The 21,887-nt window shown below is 39.9% G+C and overlaps 1 protein-coding gene across 1 annotated transcript; it reads left to right on the top strand.

Moving 5' to 3' along the window:
• The first annotated feature begins 113 nt into the window (after window positions 1–113).
• On the top strand, window positions 114–21,448 carry tfr1b (transferrin receptor 1b). Its single transcript, XM_030079261.1, has 19 exons — window positions 114–203; window positions 2,934–2,985; window positions 4,339–4,549; window positions 5,153–5,393; window positions 6,425–6,562; window positions 7,305–7,389; window positions 7,726–7,848; window positions 8,391–8,486; window positions 9,207–9,346; window positions 10,660–10,820; window positions 12,520–12,639; window positions 13,224–13,309; window positions 13,423–13,486; window positions 13,598–13,665; window positions 14,068–14,135; window positions 14,581–14,671; window positions 15,571–15,798; window positions 17,104–17,253; window positions 18,703–21,448. Exons 2-19 carry the CDS (start codon window positions 2,953–2,955, stop codon window positions 18,913–18,915), a joined length of 2,316 nt encoding a protein of 771 aa, XP_029935121.1. The 5' UTR covers window positions 114–203; window positions 2,934–2,952; the 3' UTR covers window positions 18,916–21,448.
• Window positions 21,449–21,887: the final 439 nt, after the last annotated feature.

The following is a 21,887-nucleotide window of genomic DNA, read 5'->3' as shown; positions in this document are numbered from 1 at the left end:
TCTTTTCCTGTTGCATCATCTAATGCAATATATTCTCTTCCTTGTGTCTTGCTTTATTCAATATCCCAATATAAGCGGCTGCATCTGCATCACTGATCATATGACGTTCATGTGCGTAGCTTACGCGACTACGTAAGCGGAAGTATAGTCATATAACACAGCACACCGCAAGTAGGCGCGCAAACGCCGCCCGCGGGAGAAAGGTGAGTCCATATTTCCCTCTTTCACCTGCTGAATATGGAGCCATAACACTGTAAACCTTGGCGAGCTGACGCTTGAGCCAGAGGCCGAAAAGTTGTAAAGAAACTAGTTATCATTATTATTATTTTTTAGAGATGCTAGGCGCTAATTAGCCGCCTGACACCTGACTCGGCCTGAAACGTGTAACTCACCGGTTCGCTTTCGGGTTTAACCCTAACCCAGAAACTCGTCCACGTATCAACACATGGCTTCATCTTTGAATTAAAGTCGTGTTGTCTTCCCTTTACTTGCTAATTCTAGTTTTTAGTGACTGTGATATGCCCGCAGCATCATGACGGGACACGTGGTGGATGTCATCCGCCTGTGGTCTGGTCGGAAACGGCAGTGCGTATCGATTAGTCGTGGTGATGACCGCCTGAGTGAATTTGCACTTTCCTGCTGCTAAATGAACGTCTTCAACTATCATTTGTGCCTTTTATTCATGGGCTTGTTTCACTGGTTGGGAGGTCAGGTTGTGTTTTCTTTCTTTTCTTTCTTTTCTTTTCTTTTCTTTTCTTTTTCTTTTTCTTTTTTTTTTTTTTTTGCTGCTTTTACATCACTAGTTTGTCTCAGTGTGTCCATTCTGGGAAGGTGATTTTTTTTTTTTTTTTTTTTTTTTTCTGCAAATCTGGTCCCAAAACTGATTTGTTAGTCTCTAATCCCTGTGTCATCTACAGGAAGCTGAATCATTCCCCTCCCTTTGACTATCAGCCATTCTAAAGTCTCCCATAGTGAATATAAGCATTAAAAAAAAAAATACATTTGAGTATATTAGTTTTTTTTTTTTTGTTTGTTTGTTTTTTTGTATGGTATCAGTTCTCCATCCCATTTTCAGTGTGTGTCCTTATTTTCATTTTCATTTTCTTTATTTTATTTAAAGTCAGTATTTTAGTGCACTATGACTGACTGCTAATTCTGATTTTAATAAAAGCTGAATGGGAATTGCGAATCATTTTAACTCAGTTTGTCACCCAGTTGATCATATTTTATATTATCCACCGAAGCGGTGGTATGCAGTGGGTTGCATTAAAGTATTTATTTATTCTGTAGAGTACTACGGGTTGTTGTGGTGATTATATATTGTATCCCGAGGTCCTTGTTGCTCTAATGTTTTTCACATAATGGACCTAATAGCCCGACTTATTGACGCAAGTAGCCCAGAGAGGCTTGTAGTCTTTCCGCGCAGCCTCATCTGACCTCTCCTTCCCTGTAAAACAGTACTGACTTGAAAGCATGAAGCGGATGCCCTTATCAGTGACTAAGACTACAGAATAGATTAGGAAAGGCTTGTATCATATCCTGTGTGCCGGGGGAAATTCTGAAGTATGTGCCGTCCCGCCCCGGCAAAAATCAAAAGTTGACTGCTAAAGACATTACTGAGGTTTTAGCATTCAGCGCTGTATTACACCAACATCAGTTTGTTCTCATCAAGGTCTCCACTAAGGGGGTATTTCCTGCCCTGCATAGGTGAAATTCTGTGGGAGAGTGACTCATGTTGATAAGCTGGAACTGTAATCCATGCCCTTTCATACCATTTGAGTTAACTTTGACACCTTTTTACTTCACATTTTCATGCTGTTTTTTTCTCTATTGATTAACTATTGCATAGAATTTATATGGTAGAAACTGTCATTGTTTGCAATGTGATTCTAAAAAAACAAAATATCTAGTGCTCCCTTATTTATTCTGTTCTGGATGCTGCTTCCTTCTGCCCCGTATGTCTCGAACCTCAAATTTAGAGCCGGTTGGCCGAGTTCACCTTGCACGCGTCACCTGTAGGGAACTGTAGGGAAATGCGTGGGAGAAACAAGGATGGGTGTTTAGCTGGAATAGACAAAGCTCCTCCAGCGTGGGCTGAAACATGGCCAGGGTGTGCGACATGTTTCATCCCAAAACAGGGATAACCTTGTTTTTATTTTGTGTCTTTTAGTTAAGGTTTCCAGTTATTTTGGGTAAATAATGTCCTTCTAACCTTACACACGCCTCATCGTTTTTATGGTATTTTCAGCAAAAGCATAATATTGCACGTATCATCAGCCCCTGTAAAATAATGAATCATATTGCATTCTGTCAATCAATAAATTTATATTTTTTGGAGCCCTAATTAGCAGTCTTGAAGTAACATTTCAGGAGATAAAATTTCATATTAAGTATGTGATATCATGTCATTACCTCATAATATTATGTGAGAGTATATGGATATGTGTTTGATGCTGTTTGCTTTTCAGGAAGTCCTTTCAGGAAATGTTCAGATCTGTTCCCTGCCTGTGGCAACGACTAAACAGTTAAACTGACCGTTAATCAGCAAGAGCGTCTGAAATTTCCTGTTTCAGCCCCTCAGATGTGTAAACCCCCTGTGGTTTCTCACACACACTTACTAAAGTGTAAAAGGTTCAGCTGAGTGGTTGGATGACCTTATTCAATGCATGTATGTTTCTAAGCTAAAGTGCAGTGATCTACTTTAGGTTTTCTACCAGAGTCGGAAAAAAAAACAACCCCGCCTGCTTACTGAAAACAGTCTTAGCCCTGTGATACTTTCAGTCTGAATAGCAGCACTGTTGACTCACTGTGTGTCCTCGCCTTACTTTCCCTCTCTTTGCTTTTTTTTATTTTTTATTTTTTGACTCTACCGTCTGTTTGCTCCACATCTGTCTCCTTAACTTGTTTCCTTCCATCTCATCTTCTCTCTCCAGGTTAATAACATCAGCAGCAATGGAGCGACTGAGGTCGATGGTCAGCAACTTGGTGAGTGTGTTTTGTGTCATTGCTAGGGGTGTGCGATATTGACAAAAATAATGTCTGTTTTTGAGGATTTTGCCTGATAATTGATATTTTGCATCCCTCAAATGTGTATTAAAAAATGCTGTCAGTGATGTTATCAAATCTGTTGTGGTGGCAAAATATGAAACCCTCTGCAGTTTACGCTCCACAATTTGGTGACATGAATCATACAGTTTAGGCAGAGCTGTATAGGTGAAATATTAAAAGTAGTCAAAAGTTGTTTGAAATAGGGATGGCGAAAATGGAAAATTTTCTTGGTCGACCACCGGGCCTCATTAATCGGTTTATTTCGGTTAACCGAGAATATTATTTGACTGTCTGTAAACCTTAAAAGAATAACCGCAACAAACAACAGTTTCAGACATTTTTTAAAGTTTCTGAATATCACAAGCGGTCACGGAGAAATCGTTATGTAAAGTAGGCATGCCGAATCCTGTCGGTGCCGACATCGCTGGGTTAAATAACAAACTGCTGTGTTTGCTTCTATCATAACAAAACGCCAACATTTGTAATAACGGTAAGTGGGCTCACTAAACATCTCAATGTGTGACGTCATCACACTTTTTGAATGGCTTTTTAGAACATATAGGTGAACTTAAAAAATCCAATATTCAGCTGAGTGTATTTTTTTAGCCCCAACTTTTGAAAACAGTATTCAAATTACTGGGAAAAAAATTATTTCCAGAGAAAAGTGGATTTTTAGGGGTGTGGACCCATAGACTCCCATTCATTTTGCACTCGCCCGCGAGCGCCCTCACATGGCCAGAGAGACCCGCAAGTTAGACGAGAGTGGCACTTCTCCCCATATTAGAGATTCTCTGGCTGACTCAACTTCTTTTTAACCGACAAGATTATTCGGTTAAAGTTCAAACGGTCAACAACCGGTCAAACGGCCACCGATTAGCATCCCTAGTTTGAAACCGCCTCTCTCTCGGCTGCTTGAATTGGCACCAGATCCTCTGCAGTGTAATTGGTGACGGCGTTTTTTATTTCTCGCCATCTGTTGCCCTTCTTGTCGTAAGGTGCTCTTTTGCAGAAAGACTTTGCTGAGTGTCTTTTATCTTTTATTTTCATACTCTGTGCGGTGGTTAATTCGCATTATTAAAATCCCAGATGATATCTAGTTTCATATCACAGTATCGATATATGGCCCAGCCCTAGTAGAAACCCTGTTATACTCTTTACAGCCCTACATCACACCTGTGCCTTTCTGTTCCTTTTTTTTTTCTAACCTTCTCCATGCAGCAGGTGGACTGAGAGCGGAACACATGCATCATTTATTTTTATACATATGTTCTCCTTTCTTTCCCTCTGCAGAGGATCAGTGAGAGGTACAGCAGGTTCCCCCTGCAGCCCGAAGAGGAAGCAAACCATGTTGAGGTCAAACTGACCGACGAAGCCACGGACGGCAACACGGAGGACGCTGGCCAATCAGGATACTCTCCCTGTGCGAGGCCACCAGCCCAGCCACTGAGCTGGCGCACAATTTGCCTCTGGACCGCAGGAACCATGGTGCTCTTCTTCATCGGTACGGCCCACACACCTGCAGCTCTTAAGTCATGTTTCTTAAACCAAACTTGATGTGTATATATAACGCAGTTTGTTCAGCAGACCTGTTTTTTTTTTTTTTTTTTTTTTTTTTTTTTTTTTAACAATAGTTTGTGTAGCAGTGACTTGGCTGAGCAACAGGTGTTTGTTCAACTGTAAAATATCAAACCTGCAGTACATATTGTTACAGAAATTATCAAAAATTTGATGACCAAATTTTGTGTTTTTTGGGTATGAGCAAAATAGGATAATATCGTTACTCAGAAGTTGTTCACTTCTAAATATCTATTGGTGTCAGCCCCAAAAAGCAGTCCCCCCTGTGGCCTAATGATTCTTGTGTATTATTATTATTATTATTATTATTATTATTATCTAAAGGCAAAAATGGCTAATGATTCATTTACATCAGTTGGGTAAGTTGGGTCCAGGCATTATTCTGGCTCAGTCTGTTAATTTAGAGGCAAAGAGGGAAGACGGTGCAGATGTATCAGGACTGGCGATGGTTGGGTAAATCTTTTTAATTCCTCTGTTTTAATGCATAACCAACTTTTTAATCAGTCTTGTTATCTTGTATGTGTTCCAGGCTTTGGCTTTGGCTCCATAAACCACCATAACTCTCAGCAGAAGGCAGTGAACTGCACTTCAGGGGAAAAGAAGATTCTCACTGCAGCGACTGCAGCTCCTGTAGCTGAAACTGATGAAACTGATGAAGCTGCAGAAGTTGAAAAAGCTGCAGAAGTTGTACAAGCTCAGCTGACCTGGAAGGACATCACCCGCCTACTGAAAGAGAAACTCAGTGCTGAAGCCTTTAACAGGGTTCTTAGGTACGCTGTTTAAGTGCGCACACACACACATACACACACACACACACACACTCTCACCCTCCTCCTTTCAAGATGAAGATAAAAAGGTGACAGGAAGACTTGCACCTCTGCTTGCCCACAACAACTTACAAACACCAGACAGAGGGCACTTAAAATAAAAAAACAGTGAATAATATGTTGAGTCTTACTAGGAAAGTAAAGTTCATCACAGTTGGCTACTGTTATAAAAGAAGCTGTGGCCTGTAGTTTTCCTGAAAAGGAAAATGATAGTAATTCGAGGAAGCTGGGTGAGAGGTTTAAAAAAAACAACCAAAAAACCCTCTCAAACCTTATTTTTAGTATTACAGAACTGGTGCAGAATATAGAGGAGACAGGATGCAGTGTGAGTGTGTGTGTGTGATACTTTCCATTCACCTCCATTAACAGAATCATATTCAGTTTGTTGTAGCGTTTGAACCCAAATTTCTGGTGCTAAAGGAAATATAAGTGTTGCATTCATTCAATTTTTGCATTATACAGGATCAATTCCCTGTTAGTCTGAAACTAGTTTCTGCAAAGTGTTCCCTCGTATCTGTTACTAACGGAAATAAACGTGTCGCTTCTTGCAGATAAAGGAATTTAAAGTCTTCTCATTAACTTCTTGTAAAAAAACAAACGCTATACAGTAACTCACAGGTACAAAATGACCGTTAACAGAAGGTAATGGCTGTTGTTTCACCACTGAGACAGATTTGCATGCCATCCCAATGCAAGAAAGGCTGGTGATAAGACCTGAATAGAGCCATTGTTTCCTGTGACCTTCAGTCAAATGCTGTGTCATCGTGAAAAGACAAAATATGAGGACTTCCAATTCATTTTGAGAGAACTAACACGTTGTTACAAAATGATTACTGGAATAAAAGTAAAGCACATGTGTTCCCACCAAACCTACGAGTCACCTGTAGAGCTTTGTGTAGAAAATAGTCAGAACTGTGAGTTACAGAAAGGGTTATTTCCAAAACTGACACAGCTGACACTTTTTTGCTGTACAGAAACGGCAGCCTGCCCAGCCGCCCAGCAGGCAGCTCGGAGGACAACAAAATGGGAAACGACATCTTCAAGCAGTTCAAGGACCTGGGGATGCAGCCCTGGACTGACAGACACTATGTTCAGCTGCAGAAGCAAGACAGGTGAATACAATGTTTTGACAACGGACTCTCATTGTTTTGTTTTTTTTTCTCTGGTTTTTAAGATCTAAAGGTCAGCTTTTAAAGATGCCATGCCAAATGACACCTTCCTTGAATTTATGCATTTCCTTTTTTATAACCGGATGTTATAGCTGGACCTAATGCAGGAAGGGATCTTTTTTTTTTTAAAAGTGTAAACCAGTAGATCAGTAAGGGAGAGAAAAACAATTTTATCTGAAGGAATAGATGGAGGAGTGAGATTGTTCAAGAATTGTTGTCAGAAACTTTTATGTACACCTACTTGTGTAGCTTGAAGTCACCAAGTGAAAGTAGGAGCTCTTTTCAGGAGACTTTAACTGTGAAAGGAGCGATTTTCCCATGGACACTAAAATTGTTGCACACATTACATACGACACTGACTGGCTTTATGAGGGTTTTATAAAGGTCAAAATGTCAAGCATCACATGCCGCACACGGCTGGTGCTATTTTGGGATTTAAAAACTTTACGAGTTTGAAACTGGAAAGGACTTCATGTTGAGTTTTTTTTTTTCCTCTATTTATCCTCCTACCAATTGTCCACCTCCTTTAATCATCCTGGAGCCACAGAAATATTTTGTCACATCAGTTTCCAGGGGAACTGTAGCTCTGACCTTTGAACTCCTGCCGTTGGTTGCCTCAGATTGTTGGTGATGATTTACAGTGATTGAACAAAAAATAACAAATATTTACTCTTTTCATTGACAGTAAGAATCCAAACCGTGTCATGTTTGGTTCAGATACCTTCCAGCCCACAGGGTATCTTGCCTACAGCCGTCAAGGAAAAGTTGAGGTGAGTTGACGTGAACCTTGAAGGATCAAATCCTGAATCTGATTTTTTTTTTTTTTTTTTTTATGAGCTCCCATGCAGGCTGCTGTCGGCACCGGCCAAAATATTTATACAAGAAATGAGGGTTAATGTCATGCTGATCTTAGGCCAGTTGTTGTTTTGTTTTTTCCACCCACTGTAAGGCAACAACATTGAACTCATTCTGGTGTGCTGACAGGGTTTAAACACACACACACACCAGATCACCACCTCACCAATCACTACACATTTAGATATGGTGCAAATCCAGCAGAAGTAATTCAGTTGATCTTTGTCGTGTGTGTGTGTGTGTGTGTGTAGGGCAAAGTTGTGTATGGCAACTACGGGCGTCCAGAGGACCTTGATGTGCTGCTGAAGAAAAACATTTCCCTGGCTGGCTGTGTGCTGCTGCTCCGAGCCGGACGCACCAGTTTTGCACAGAAGGTAAGTGTGCATGACCAACACAGAGCAGCTGATCGGATGCCTTGATACGTATGATACGTATCAAATGAGGCTCAGTTTTTCTTTGAACGGGGCTGAGAAACACAGAAGAAAAGGGGCTAAAATATTAAATATAAAAACAAACAGAAGAAAAGAAATGCCCATTCCTACTTGGTGCAAGTAGATAAAAAGCTCACTTATCACTTTGTTTTTCATCATTTTAATCACTAGATTTTGAGAATAAAATCAATTTGAAGTGTTTTCACCGGTCGTAGTGGCTGGTAGAAGGGACAAATTTAAGCTGCCACATGCAAAATAAACAAGTATATCCGCAAGTATTTGTTTTTGGTAATGCACGTTATTAAATGTTTTATGTTCTGTACTCAGCAGAAAAGCCCAGGAGGGCTAAAAGAGATTCACATAAAACAAACAAACAAACACAAAGCTGCAGCCGTACTGATGAGGTTCCTGTGTTTTGTGCTTGGATGTTTATTTGTTTTTTTTATGCTTCCTTTAGTAAACGCTGGCTCTCGTTGTTCCCTTAGGTGGCTAATGCTGCTGAGAAGGGCGCCTCTGCTGTTCTGATCTATCCGGACTCTGCAGATCACCGCTACGATAGTGACATAGAACTCTACGGACACGTACGTTTGAACTCACTTCCTGTTAAAATTTAAATGAAGCTCATAACAAATTTTTAAAAAAAAAATCTAAATAGAACAAAATAACAAGGATTCCTTCAAGCCATTAGGAGCTCGGTGTTAGCACGACAATTATGTTATATTTTGTTAGATTGTCTTTAGGTCCTGTTTTTATTGCATTCCTGCACTCACATTCCTTTCATCCAGTGACTCGGTAGCCATTCAAGCTTCTGTGGGGAACTTTTTCAAGTGCGCAGTCTTTTGTCAAATATGAATTCAAACAACACTCAACTGAGGAAGTAGGAAGTAGCGAGCTGTAGTTACGGTAAGGTAAGCTGGATTACCATAGCTGAAGTAGACCAGGAAGAGTTTTTTTTTTTTTTGGTGATGGGAAGCACATGGCGTGATTGGACATGATTGGACACTCCCTTGAGGTGATTGGTTGTTTGACGCATCCTGAATGAATTTAAACAAATGAGATTAGGCCTTCACCAGCAGCCTGGAAGACTTATTTATTTATTTATTTATTTATTTATTTATTTTCTTCCCCCAGAGCATTTGGTTTAGATCAAATCCTCTGTGTATATTGTGTGATTTGTCAAAACTGTGAAGGAAGGAAGTTACCCTACAGAAATGTTAAAAGCTTAATTTCACCTTCAAATGAATCAGAAACCCGCTGTGGTGTAATGATTTGTTTCTAATTCCTTTGTGTGTTCCCTTCAGGTTCATCTGGGTTCAGGGGATCCCTACACTCCCGGGTTCCCCTCCTTCAACCACACCCAGTTCCCCCCAGCCCAGTCCTCTGGTCTCCCCACCATCCTAGCCCAGACCATCACTGCCATGAATGCTTCAGCTATACTAGAGTAAGGACACACACACACACACACACACACACAGACAAAGCAGTAAAGGAGTTTTTGCCCAGTTTATTACTGTGCAGATACGTTCTCAACCTCTGACATAGCACCTCTGCCAAATTTCATCAAATGAGCAGTGTTTCTTTTTCTTTTTCTTTTTTTCCCAGGAATTCTTATGCTCTGTGGCTATTAACCCTCTGAACCCCAAGCAGTTTTTGGGTGTTTTCTGCTCCCCTCACATTTTGGCTCACTGTGGGCTTGTTTTTCTGCTGCACCTCTATGGAAACAGCACAGCTGTGGCTATCACCTGAAGCCATTCAAAAATGTCTTTCACACAGTATGAAAGAGTTATAGTGCCATAAATAATAAAAAAAATAAAAAAGGCAAATTGATTTTTTTTTGATAATTTATTTTACAAAAATCGAGAAACATTGGAATAAATGTACAGAACATTTTTTCAGGTGCCCACAAGTGTCACTGATCCAGGAAAAAAAAAGTAGGGCTTCACATGATTTATTTCCTGAAATATTAACATTTTTCCAACCTGTATAAACTTAGGTGTTTTTACTGCCTTGCTCCCTTCCATGTTACTACTGCTGCCTACACACTGAAATTCAGTGAATTTTTGTCATGCGACTGTTGGTCACCTGAATCAATCAAGATGTCTCAGATTCACTGAAGACCGCAGAATTTTCTGTTTTTTTGAATGATCTGGATTGAGTAAACGACTATTTTTTGGCGAATTGTTGAATGAAGCATGTATAATAAAATGACTCGAATGAAAAATCACTTTTTTAGGCTTAGTTTTGTCCTTTTTTCTACCGCTAAACCGAAGTCGGACATGTTGCATTCAGGGACCGTCGGAAAAATAGGTTTTTAAAGCTTCCAGCTATGATAAACGATTGAATTTTGGAGAATTTTTAAAAAATACATGTCTTTCTATCCCGCCGGCGGGTTTGGGGTTCAGGGGGTTAATGAATGTCTGAACGGATTCAGACCAAAACCTTATTTATTCATTTTGTTAGTTTTAGTTTCTTCACTCGGTATTTTCAAGACACATCCTTTGCTCTCCGAAAACATAACTTTGTAAGCAAAAATGACGACTCACAGCTTCACAGCATGGTAACCAGGATGCACTTGACTTGACTTGTCGTGTCTTTGAAATGGTATGATAGCTCGTTTTGAAATGAAGTGACTTTGGCTTGTGTGACAAAGTGGAAGGCTTAAACTGACCACGACAAGCAGCCTCTATTGCACATTTCAGCGGCACTCAGCTCTACTTTGCCAAACTTCTCTCTCTCTCTCTCTTTTCTCTGTAGGAAGATCGGAGGCCCCGAAGCAGAGAACGACTTCAAAGGCAAAATGCTGGGGTCGTACAAACTCGGAGGCGTTATGAACATCACAGTAGAGGTGAACAACGTGCTGGTCAACACGGAGATCCACAACGTGTTCGGAGTCATCAAGGGATTCATCGATCCTGGTAGGACTAGCTCTGGTTTACTCCAGGAATTTTAGGCCAAAATTGGGGTCAACCCAGGACAAATTGCAAGAGAAGCAAACTCAACTGATTTTGTATCCTCAGTTTGTCCTGAGTGAGGGGAAAAAAAGTCCCAAGAAATCCCATTGGTGGAAAGTTTTGAAAATCACCTCTATATGACCATATAATACCAAAAAACACTGTTTTTAACACACAGGGGAAAGGGGTTCAACATGTTACTTTCAGATATCACTATAAAAATTCACAAGTTGATTACACACACAAAGACGAGGAAAAAAAGTCAATTACAAGTTCTTTGAATTATTCTGTTTACACATGCATATCACACATTATCTGATTTGATATGCGCTAATAAGGACTATAAGGAATAAATGCCAGAACAGATATTTAAGCAGTTACTACTATATATATATATATATATATATATATATATATAGTAGTAACCTTTTAATTCACTATTTAAATATCTGCTCTGGCATTTATTCCAATTAGTGCATATCAAATCAGATAATGTGTGATATGCATGTGTAAACAGAATAATTCAAAGAACTTGTAATTGACTTTTTTTTCTTGTCTTTGTGTGTGTAATCAACTTGTGAATTTTTATAGTGATATCTGAAAGTAAAATTTTGAACCCCTTTCACCTGTGTGTTAAGAAGGCTGTTTTTTGGTATTATATGGTCATATAGAGGTGATTTTCAAAACTTTCCACCAATGGGATTCCTTGGCACTTTTTTTCCCTCACTCTGGACAAACTGAGGATACAAAATCAGTTGAGTTTGCTTCTCTTGCAGTTTGTCCTGGGTGTTTTCATAAAATGACTGGACTATTACCCGCGTTTCCTGCACAGTAGAACCCTGTTTATCCAAACTTCTGATTTATGAACAACAGTCAGCTGAAGAAACCAAATGAAGATGTCTGTCAGCTTGCAAATCTGAATGTGAAGAAGGAATTTGACTTTACTGCTGCCCTACCACCTACCTAATTCTCTCTCTCAAACAACTACTGTATGCTGTTAGAGAAAACATTGCTGCTTAGTTGCAGAAGGACAGACTAAGACTCTTTGGTTTTTCCTTTTTTTTCCCCCTTTTTCCTGGTTTTATTTGCAAGCATAATTCAAATATTTTCATGCACGTATCTCTTTTATCTGAACATTTCTATCATCCGGGCGACCTACATTCCTGTGCGGTTCAGATGCGGTTGCTGTTGCTCTGCAAGTCTGTGGCATACGTACAAATTAATTGTCATCGTTTTTTAAGTCTTAAAATGTCTTAAATTTCATTTTATAAATATGAGGCTTTAAAGGTTATTAAATAGTCATAAATTTGAGTTAGTTAGGTTATTATTGAACCTTTAGCACATTCTGTCTACCACTGTAACCTATTACTTTATGGTAATTTCCCAACTAACCTATTCTGCATCAGCCCTGCTCACTTTATACCTAAGCTGTAGAGAAATCCAAGAACATCTTTGTACTCAGAAAAAGTGATAGCTAGATTTATTACAGCAGCACCTGGCTATCTGGCTGAAATCATATGAGAATTTGTGTAAAAACTTAGTCTTAAATTTTATTAAAAAAGCATTATAATTAATTCTTACACCTGTAGACACCCTGCATAGAGTGGGATTATTTTCTTTTTTTCATTGGAGTACTAAAGTGTGTGTCTCTCTTTATCTGCAGATCGTTACGTTGTTCTGGGAGCTCAGAGAGACGCTTGGGGTCAAGGTTATGCCAGAGCCTACGTCGGCACCACCATACTGACAGAGCTGGCCAAGGCCGTGCACGAGATGGTGGAGAAAGGTAACAAACACACTCCTCAGATAAAATACACAGCAAATAGTGAAATACATTGTCAGTGTCCTGGAGAAAATGTGTGTCACCTCGACAACCAAACACTCCTGTTCCTGCTAAGTGAAATTGCTAAGTGGTATCATTGGTCATGAAGGACTTGCCACTGTGTTGGAGGAGCTGTGACTCAAAGAGGTTGCATTGTTATCACCTCACCTCATACAGCTCATCTTTCCGCTACTTTTGATTTTAATTTGAGTACTTTGACCAAACAAAATAGAAGTCCATTTTCTGAATTGAGACGAGGAGGCAGTAACATCAGTCTCTTTTTGGTATCACTCCTTCAGTATTGAGTTTTCTAATAACTTTTGAAGCATTCAGTCAGTGACAGAGCTTTTTCATTGAATTTGTTTTCCCTGCATAAATGTATGTATTTGAGATGACCAATATCACCAACAGTGAGGCTCTCACTATTGTGGAACCTTCTCTCCATGTGACAGACTGTGAATCAAAGAGAAAAATAAACGAATGTGTGTTTTGTGGTAGTTTATTTTCCTGCATGACATCAATTCTGTACATTGTTTTTAAATTTTTAGACGGGTTCAGGCCCAGGAGAAGCTTGATTTTCGCTAGCTGGAGTGCTGGAGAGTATGGAAGTGTCGGCGCCACTGAGTGGTTGGAGGTAAGGACCGCATGCTTCGATTGGTTAGGGGGGGAAAAAAGCTTTCGTTTCGGTTAGAGAAATCTCTGAACTGCTCAACAAGTGTTCACCGTATTGTTTGTGTTTGTTCATAGGGTTACATGTCGTCTCTTGACAAAAAAGCTTTAACCTACATCAACCTGGATGGAGCCGTCATGGGTTAGTACAGTTGTATACACACACACCCACATGCACACACACCTAAATACTCAAATGGGTAATATTGGCAAGAGTGTCACTTGACTAATGAGCCCATATTTTTACTGGCAGGCCGCGGAGGGTTCATAGCCTCGGCAAGTCCTCTGCTCTACAGTCTCATTGAAAATGCAACAAAACAGGTAAGCACACCACCTGCCGTGCTAAAGGCAGTTTAAATACAGTTTAACAGACAATAATAGTTTAATTTTGATAATTGATGTGATGAGTTGAATTAGTCATTTGTCAAGTAAAAATCCCAAATGCTGAGGTTGTCATTCTTTTCTCTGTTCATATGGTTATAAAACGAATACTTGGACTGTTTGTTTTGGTCAGTCTGAGGAAGCACTTTGAAGACTTCACTTTGGAAACTTCTGATGAGCATTTGTCCTTATTTTTGACACTTTATAGACTAAATTATTAATTGAATAATCAAAACGATGAATTAAAAGTGGAAAAAATAATTCATTGCAGCCTTAGTCATCTCTCCTTGGTGATCCTGTCCTGATTTTTGATCTCACGCTTTCAAATCTGCCTCCACACAGGTGGACAGTCCTTATGGCTCTGGCTCTGTATACAATGCGATGGGAGCAACTACATGGGAGGAGAAGGTGTAAGTACAATAAGTTAATCTCAATTACAGAGTGAAAGCTATAATCACTGATATTTTAAAGCAATATGTACCCAGTATAGGGATTTCATTCACCTTAAATTCATCATCCAGTGTCTCTGAAATAACAAGCATCAATTTGTGAAAGTGATATTCGGCTGAAGTGAACTGCTGTTCTTTCAAAAATATTGCACAGTGTGAGAACTGTTCCTGTCAAATATGTCATTTTTGAACCGAAACTCAAAAAAGTTTCTGCTCCCCTTAAACTTCAAGGCCACAGAAATCCCCTCGCACCTGCCGACCTTTTTCTCTAGAAAGAGGAAGCAGCCGGTCCGTGTCAGCCATGTGCATGCAACACATTTACATTCTAATGTTTAAAGCGTCATGAGATAACCTTTGTTGTGATTTGACGCTATATAAATAAAGATTGATTGATTGATATTTCCAGGCTGAGGCCCATGGAGATGAACGACCCTGCTTATCCCTTCCTGGCTTTCTCGGGAATCCCCTCCATCTCCTTCCACTTCATCAACCCCCGTGTGAGTGAAATACCTGCAAAAACAGAAAATACTGCCGCCACTAAGAAGAGGATTTTTTGCTTTTAAATCACCAGGTTCACATGTTCGATCTGAACTCCCACTGAAATTTCACTGAATTGAAAATTTGAGATTTTCTAACTTTTTTTGCGTGTGAGATCATATTATTGGAAGGGTAAAGAGAGACATTACTATTGAATTTTGAATTGTTGTGCCCTTTACTTGGTGTGTGTTTGCCTTCGACTGCTGCTTTCAGCCACTATGCTCCAAAACTCTGGAACAGCCTGCCGGAGGATCTGAGAGGAGCTGGAAGCATTGAAACTTTTAAACTTTTAGACTAAAAACCCATCTCTTTGGTCTGGCCTTTATGTAGTGTCTTTATAATATTATAATTTTATAATTTTATAGTTTTATAGGTACTCTATTTCTTATTTACTATTAATTATTATCTATATTTGTTTTGTTATTTTATTGATAGTTTCTATATATTATATTCTACATTCTATTTTATTGTTTTTCATCTTGTTTTTATATTTTATTCAGTATCTTATTCTTGTTATTTTATTGTTTTAAATCGTTTCATATTGTTTTTTTTCTTTTATTCGGTATCTTGAGTTTTTGGTTTTCTCGTATTGCTGTTTTTATTGTTTTTAAATCTTTTTATTCACTTTTTTTTTTTTTAATTAACCATATTTTATGAGTGTGCATCGGTCTCCTTGTCCTTTCACTTCTTATTTTATGCTTATTTGTCAACCAAGATGTAAAGCACCTTGAATATCATGCATTTGTTTGAAAGGTGCTATATAAATAAAATTTGATTGATTTGATTGATTCGACCTAACATCTCCCCCTGTGTGTGTGTGTGTGTGTGTGTGTGTGTGTGTGTGTGTTTGTCACTACAGTTTGAGGCATACCCTTACTATGGCACCGACCTGGACACCTGGGATCACTTCAGTGCTGAAACCAACCATCACAACAGTGAAATGGTGGCGGCGGCGGGGCAGCTGGCCGGCCAGATGGCTCTTCGGCTGGTCCACGACCACCTGCTCAAAATGGACGTGACGAGATACGGCCGCATCCTCACAGCAGCTGTGGGCTCGCTCTACAGTCGCATCCGCCGGCTTACACAGGTCTCTCTCTCTCTCTTTGTTTACCTCCCTCTTGTTGCACTCTTTGCTCATTCTTCATGTCTGGGCGTCATTACTGAGGGTGAGACAAAATATCGAAATCACGGTACAGTGGTCCCTCGCTATAACGCGGTTCACCTTTCGCTGTCTCGCAGTTTCGTGGATTTTTTTTAGTGCAATTTTGCGTTTTTTTTTTTTTTTTTTTTTTTTTTACAGCGCATTGTGTTCTGCGTCCTGATTGGCTAAGGGACTGTAGACCATTGTCAATCAATCTCCTCCGTGCCGGGAGGTTTTGATCTTTGGTTTCATTCTATAATACTTGACTTATTTTTCTACGAAGGTTTGAACTTTGAGAGTTTAAACAAGAGAGAAAAGTGAGAAAATGTTAATGCCTGTCTGAGAAAAGTGTATAAAGTGTGTAGTGAGGGGTTTTACAGCCTTAAAACATCTAGAATAATTGTAAAAAATAAAGCTGACTACTTCGCGGATTTCGCCTATTGCGGGTTATTTTTAGAACGTAACTCCCGCGATTAACGAGAGACCACTGTATTTACGATACTTTTGGACTGGGTGTCGATATTTGAGCTTTCAACTTTATTTGCACATTTGAGCCCCAGTGAGTTGTGTTTGTTCCCTGCCTTTTGGTGTTTGAACTGGAGCTGTCATTTTCATGTTGCGGTCGCTGCACATATTAAAACACTGGAAAAACACAACTCATTCTCGTTGATTTGAGAAATTCGCTTGCCTGTTCAAAGGTAATTGTTTCTTGCGTTACAGATGTCGTGATGTATCATATCCAATTAGCTTACATTTTATTCCAGAATTGCCCATATCTTGATGCCATCGTTGTCGTGGGTAAAAAAAAAAAAAAAAATTGCGGTAGTATCATGATTCACCCCATGTAATTACTCATTTAGAGCAAGTGCGTCTCTGGGTGACGGGCTGAGTCATCGCTTCAGGGTCCTGTGGTGCATCTAAAACGATAAAAATCTATTTGTCACCGCAAAGTTTTTAGAGCAGCAAACATTGTCTTATGATGCTTCCACTTTAAACATTTAACTGATGTTGCACCTGTTTGCGCTGATAATCAATTGCAAAACAAGGTTATGATGCACATAAAATACCCAAAATGCAGCACCAGTAAGATCCAAGGAAGCTTGTTGCACTGTGGACATGCACTGTAACGTGTTATGTTTTATCTGACAGGCACGAATTGGTCCTAAACACTGTTCTCAACATTGTTTTTATTCTTTGAAATTGGTGTTACCTGAAGCTGATGTTTACTTGACTCTTTGTTTTCTCTTGTAGTCTGGCGAGCTCAAGGGTGTGACGCACACGTGGCTCACGAGCGCACGAGGCTCCTTCATGCGAGCTGCTTCCAGCATCAATAACGACATCCTTAACACCGACCTCACCGATAAGGAAGCCGGCCGCATCATCAACGACAGGATCATGATGGTGAGACACTGCTGGATTTTTTTTGTATTTACCAACAGAACCTGGAAACTGATTCCATTGCAGTTACATTTTACTGCATTTTCTGAAGATGTGATTTACAGTTGATAGATTTGTATTTTTGATCAGAGGTAATTAATTGCTTTTAGCTTTTCCCAAGTAGCCTCTGATAGATGGTTGGATTGTTGGACAAATACAGGGATGAGTGATGGACTTAATCCTTGCTGTCATTTTTATGTTTGTGATACACTACTCACAAAAAGTTAGGGATATTTGGCTTTTGGGTGAAATTTATGGAAAATGTAAAAAGTTCACGCTACAGTGATATTATATCATGAAAGTAGGGCATTTAAGTTGAAGCATAGACTGATGATTTCCTCATCTCAAACAATTTCTTGAAACAAAAGCCAACAACAGTGGTGGATATACCACAACAAAAAATGTCAGTGTCAATAACTTGTCATGTGCCCTTGAGCATCAATTACAGCTTGACAACGACGTCTCATGCTGTTCACAAGTCGACTTATTGTCTGCTGAGGCATGGCATCCCACTCTTCTTGAAGGGCGGCCCTCAGGACATTGAGGTTCTGGGGTACAGAGCTCCGAGCCTCTACACGGCGACTCAGCTGATCCCATAGGTTTTCTATGGGATTCAGGTCTGAGAAAGTGCAGGCCACTCCATTTGAGGTACCCCAGTCTCCAGCAGCCGTTCCCTAATGATACGACCTCGATGAGCTGGAGCATCAAACACCTGATGTGAATTTTGCCGTTAAACTCCTTGTTAGAGAACAGCAACTTGTGCAAAAAGTACTGAAACACTGAACAGTTGGACATGTGCATTCAAACGTTTACAGAAGGTCACATTAAGTTCACATCTAAAGGTTATAATGCATTTTAGGTTCATCCTGAAATTTCACCCGAAAGCCGAATATCCCTAACTTTTTGTGAGTAGTGTAGGTGCTTTAAAGCTGCAGTAAGCGGTTTCTGACCACTAGAGGGCGTTAGGAGCTCAAACTGTCTGTAAATGACCAGTCAGTCCTGCTTCCAGAATCACAGCTTGCTTGTATGGAAAAATAAGGGAGGATTAAAAAAAATGCATTTTTGGATGAAAATGAGGGATGCATTTCACTCTCACGAGGCTCTTGTTAGATTCCTTGGATTATTAAGGAAAGAATGTCATTATGTAATATCCTCCAAAATTTTATTTTTATTATTAACCGTCATCAGCATGAACGACTGAATCCTAGCCCTAACATTCAAGTTTCATTTTACAGATTCAGATCACTAGTATCATCTTCTAATCTTGCATTGTGAAATAGCATTCACGTTCTTGGGACCGTCTAACCCACTTGCATATAACGTGCTAATTTTGTTTTAATAGAGCAGTAAAAGCCTTACTTTTTTTTTTTTTTTACTCATTTAATTCACATTCACCCTTGTCTCTCATTTCAGGTTGAGCAGGGCTTCCTCTCTCCGTATGTGTCGCCCAAAGAGACTCCGTTCCGCCACGTCCTGCTGGGCCGCGGCGCTCACACCCTGGCAGCCATCTCCAAGTGCACCAACATGACGGAGCTCCGCACCCAGCTGGCCCTTGCCACCTGGACCCTGCAGGGATGCGCCAACTCCATGGTGGGAGACATCTGGGACATCGACAACAATATCTAAGAGGGCGGAGGAGAGCCGGGAGTGTGAGAGTGGGCATGAGTTTGAGCGGTGTGTGTGTGAGGATTGGTAGATGGATGGATGTCGGTAATGGAGTGAAGGACCGTGAAACTTGACAAATTCACTGTAGAACGATGACAATGAATGTTGTGCATGTGTGTGTGTGTGTATGTGAGCGCATTTCTTCTGCCAGAGGGAAAGCTCCAATAGCAGCACTAGAGCACAAGCTATTAATCAGAGGTTTAAGCCCCACCCCTTATCTGCAGGTATGGCTTATAGTCCAGCGAGGGAGGGGGTCGTCATTTCCTCAGACCTTGGAGGAGATGGAGATGTTACAGAGCTTGAAGAAAACAGATTATTTAGACAAAAACGTAAGATGGCATTAAGTATAAATACTGCCTGTCAGACCTCGCCTCTCCTCCCAGGTCTGCCACCCCCCCACCCCCCTCCAATCCAACTGAACCAATCAAAGCCTCGGCTGCGACCTCTTGCCACCTTAGCACTGAAAACCTTATTTATACTTTTTTGTTATTTTTATCAGTGGCAGTGCCCACTATAAATGTTTGTCTTTTTATACGACATTATCGGAAGCAGTGCCTTCCATAATTATGACGGTTATACTGTCTCATCCTACGGCAGCATCTGCTACAGAAACGACTCCTCAACTGTTGCTGGCAAAATGGGGCCCCGCCGTTCTGATTCTTGACATTCCTGACCTCCATTCCTCCGGTTAAATGTAGAGTTCCCTTGATGTTAACAGGGGATGCTGCTGATTTCTTAGTAGAAAACGGTTATCTTCATCCATTGTGGAGTGTGACAAAAGGCAAAAAGTTTAAAAATGGTTTCAGAGGCTCTAATGTGACCAATTTACGTGTAGCTTGGATGCTGGATCTTGTCAAGGCACACTTGCTTTTTGGTTTGCAAACCAAATTGCGCCTGTGAGTAATTTGGCTCATGGGTTTCTTTCAAATCAGAACTCTTACATCTAGGATCTCTGCTTGCATTGCACTGTACTGGAAAAAGTTGGGTGCCAAGTTAGCATCAAAAGCACGTACAGTAAGCTGCTCATGTGACCCACATGACCCAGCAGGGGGCTGACGAGCTCTGGAACAGATTTAGACTTTTTTTGCCTGGAATCACAGCACTCCCTAAAGGGTAGAGAGAGACGTATGACCTGTTGAAAATAGGCAACTTTCCATTCTAAAACAGCATGTGAGGGGAAAAAAATGATTGAAAATGATTGGGCCAACAGTGGTCGACGGGAACATGCATGGTTGAAATGGTCAGATTTGCTGAAATGACCCCAACAGCAAATGGGATGCACCTGTGGCACTCTGCTCGGCTGTCACAGAGATCTAGATACTTGTTTAAAAAAAAAAAAAAAAAAAAAAAGAAGAATGAATTAAAAAAAAAAAAAAAATTAAGGGTAGAAAGTGGTGTCAAGTACTGCTGTTTCTGTCAAAGAGGAGATAGGATGCGGGAACGGAATTGAAATGGTCTTGAGATTAGGGAAACTGCAACAAGCCTAGAGGCTAAGTGTTGGAAAAACATGTCTTGAATAGAATGCTGCACTTATATGAAAAACATGCACTTTCCACAAAGAAAAAAAAAAAGAAATGCATTTAACAAAATTGATTAAATGAATTGACCAAACCATTAGATTTTGTCCTAAATCTAATGCAATATAAAATCCCCTTTTTAGCACAACGAACGACTTAGCTGATTGTTATAAGTTGCAGGAAAGCCATTTATGTTGCACAGTGTACTTTGGAGCAGTTTATATTTCTAATACAGTAAATTATCGGGAGCAGTGCCTTCCATAAGCTGTGATGGTAGATTTTGTCTACCCGCGTGTGTGTGTGTGTGTGTGTGTATCGGGAGCAGTGCCTTCCATAATAAGCAGTGATGGTAGATTTTTGTCTACCAGTGTGTGTGTATGTATCGGGAGCAGTGTCTTCCATATTTCACTTGAAGGGTGGAACAACTTATCGGGAACAGTGTTTCCCAGAGTTTTATATTTTTGTGTATTTATGTTTGTTTTGTTTTTTTTTTCTTTTCACTGTATTTTTTGGTTATTATTTTGCTTTTGCTGGTTTTTCTGTTTCTTGCTGCTCTGTACAACCCTCGAATCATCCTTCATTCATTCTTTGTTTCTCTAACATGAAGTCAGTCAAGCAACATGATTCACGAAGATACACTGGAATAGTTTAGTTCAGAAGGCGAACATGATGGGTGGGAACACACACGGTCTCTCAGCCTCGCCAGTTTCAGCTTCAGCCCTGTCTTGTGCGTCGGTGAAGCGAGACCAGATACTCTGCTTGCTTAGGGACAAGGTCATAACTCTACTTAATCTCACCACAGAACACTTCTGCATGTTTGAGCACCATAACTCTTCACTGCATGTTACTAAATGTATTGCTTTATTGAGGTGTAGCGCTACAGAAAAAAATAAAATAAATAATAATAATAAATGCATAAATGTTTCATATGTCCAAAATAGGGTTAGACTGATATTGGATTTGTGGCCAAAACAATGTCACCTTCTCCACAATGCCAATGGTTTTGTATTGGAGTAGCTGCTGTGTTCATATTTAATGTCTTTAAATTGAACCATTTAACACGAGTAAACTGAGAGAGACGCCTAGAAATCCTAAAAAGAAGAAGGAGCGCCGTCTCTAACTTGCAGCTAGAACTGTTTCAATCTACTACCTCTACTACTGACATAAAGACGACATGAAGTAGATCTTTTGAGCCGTCTTTGATCAATTTCTAGCTGCGAGTTAAGGATTTTTTTTTTTTTTTTTTTCCTGTATTTTATTCTTGTGAGGCCTGTCAAAACAACATTTTGGCAATCATGGGTCATCTAAATGGATTAGTTTGGATTTAAAATATGAATTAAAATCAAGTAATTGAGTGTCAAAGGAAAATATGTCACTGCACGTTATACTGTCTTTATTTATTAGTGCTCTGGAAGA

The sequence above is a fragment of the Myripristis murdjan genome, chromosome 20 (assembly GCF_902150065.1).
Source record: "Myripristis murdjan chromosome 20, fMyrMur1.1, whole genome shotgun sequence".
Taxonomy (NCBI): Eukaryota; Metazoa; Chordata; class Actinopteri; order Holocentriformes; family Holocentridae; genus Myripristis; species Myripristis murdjan.
This window is presented reverse-complemented; position numbering and strand designations above follow the sequence as displayed.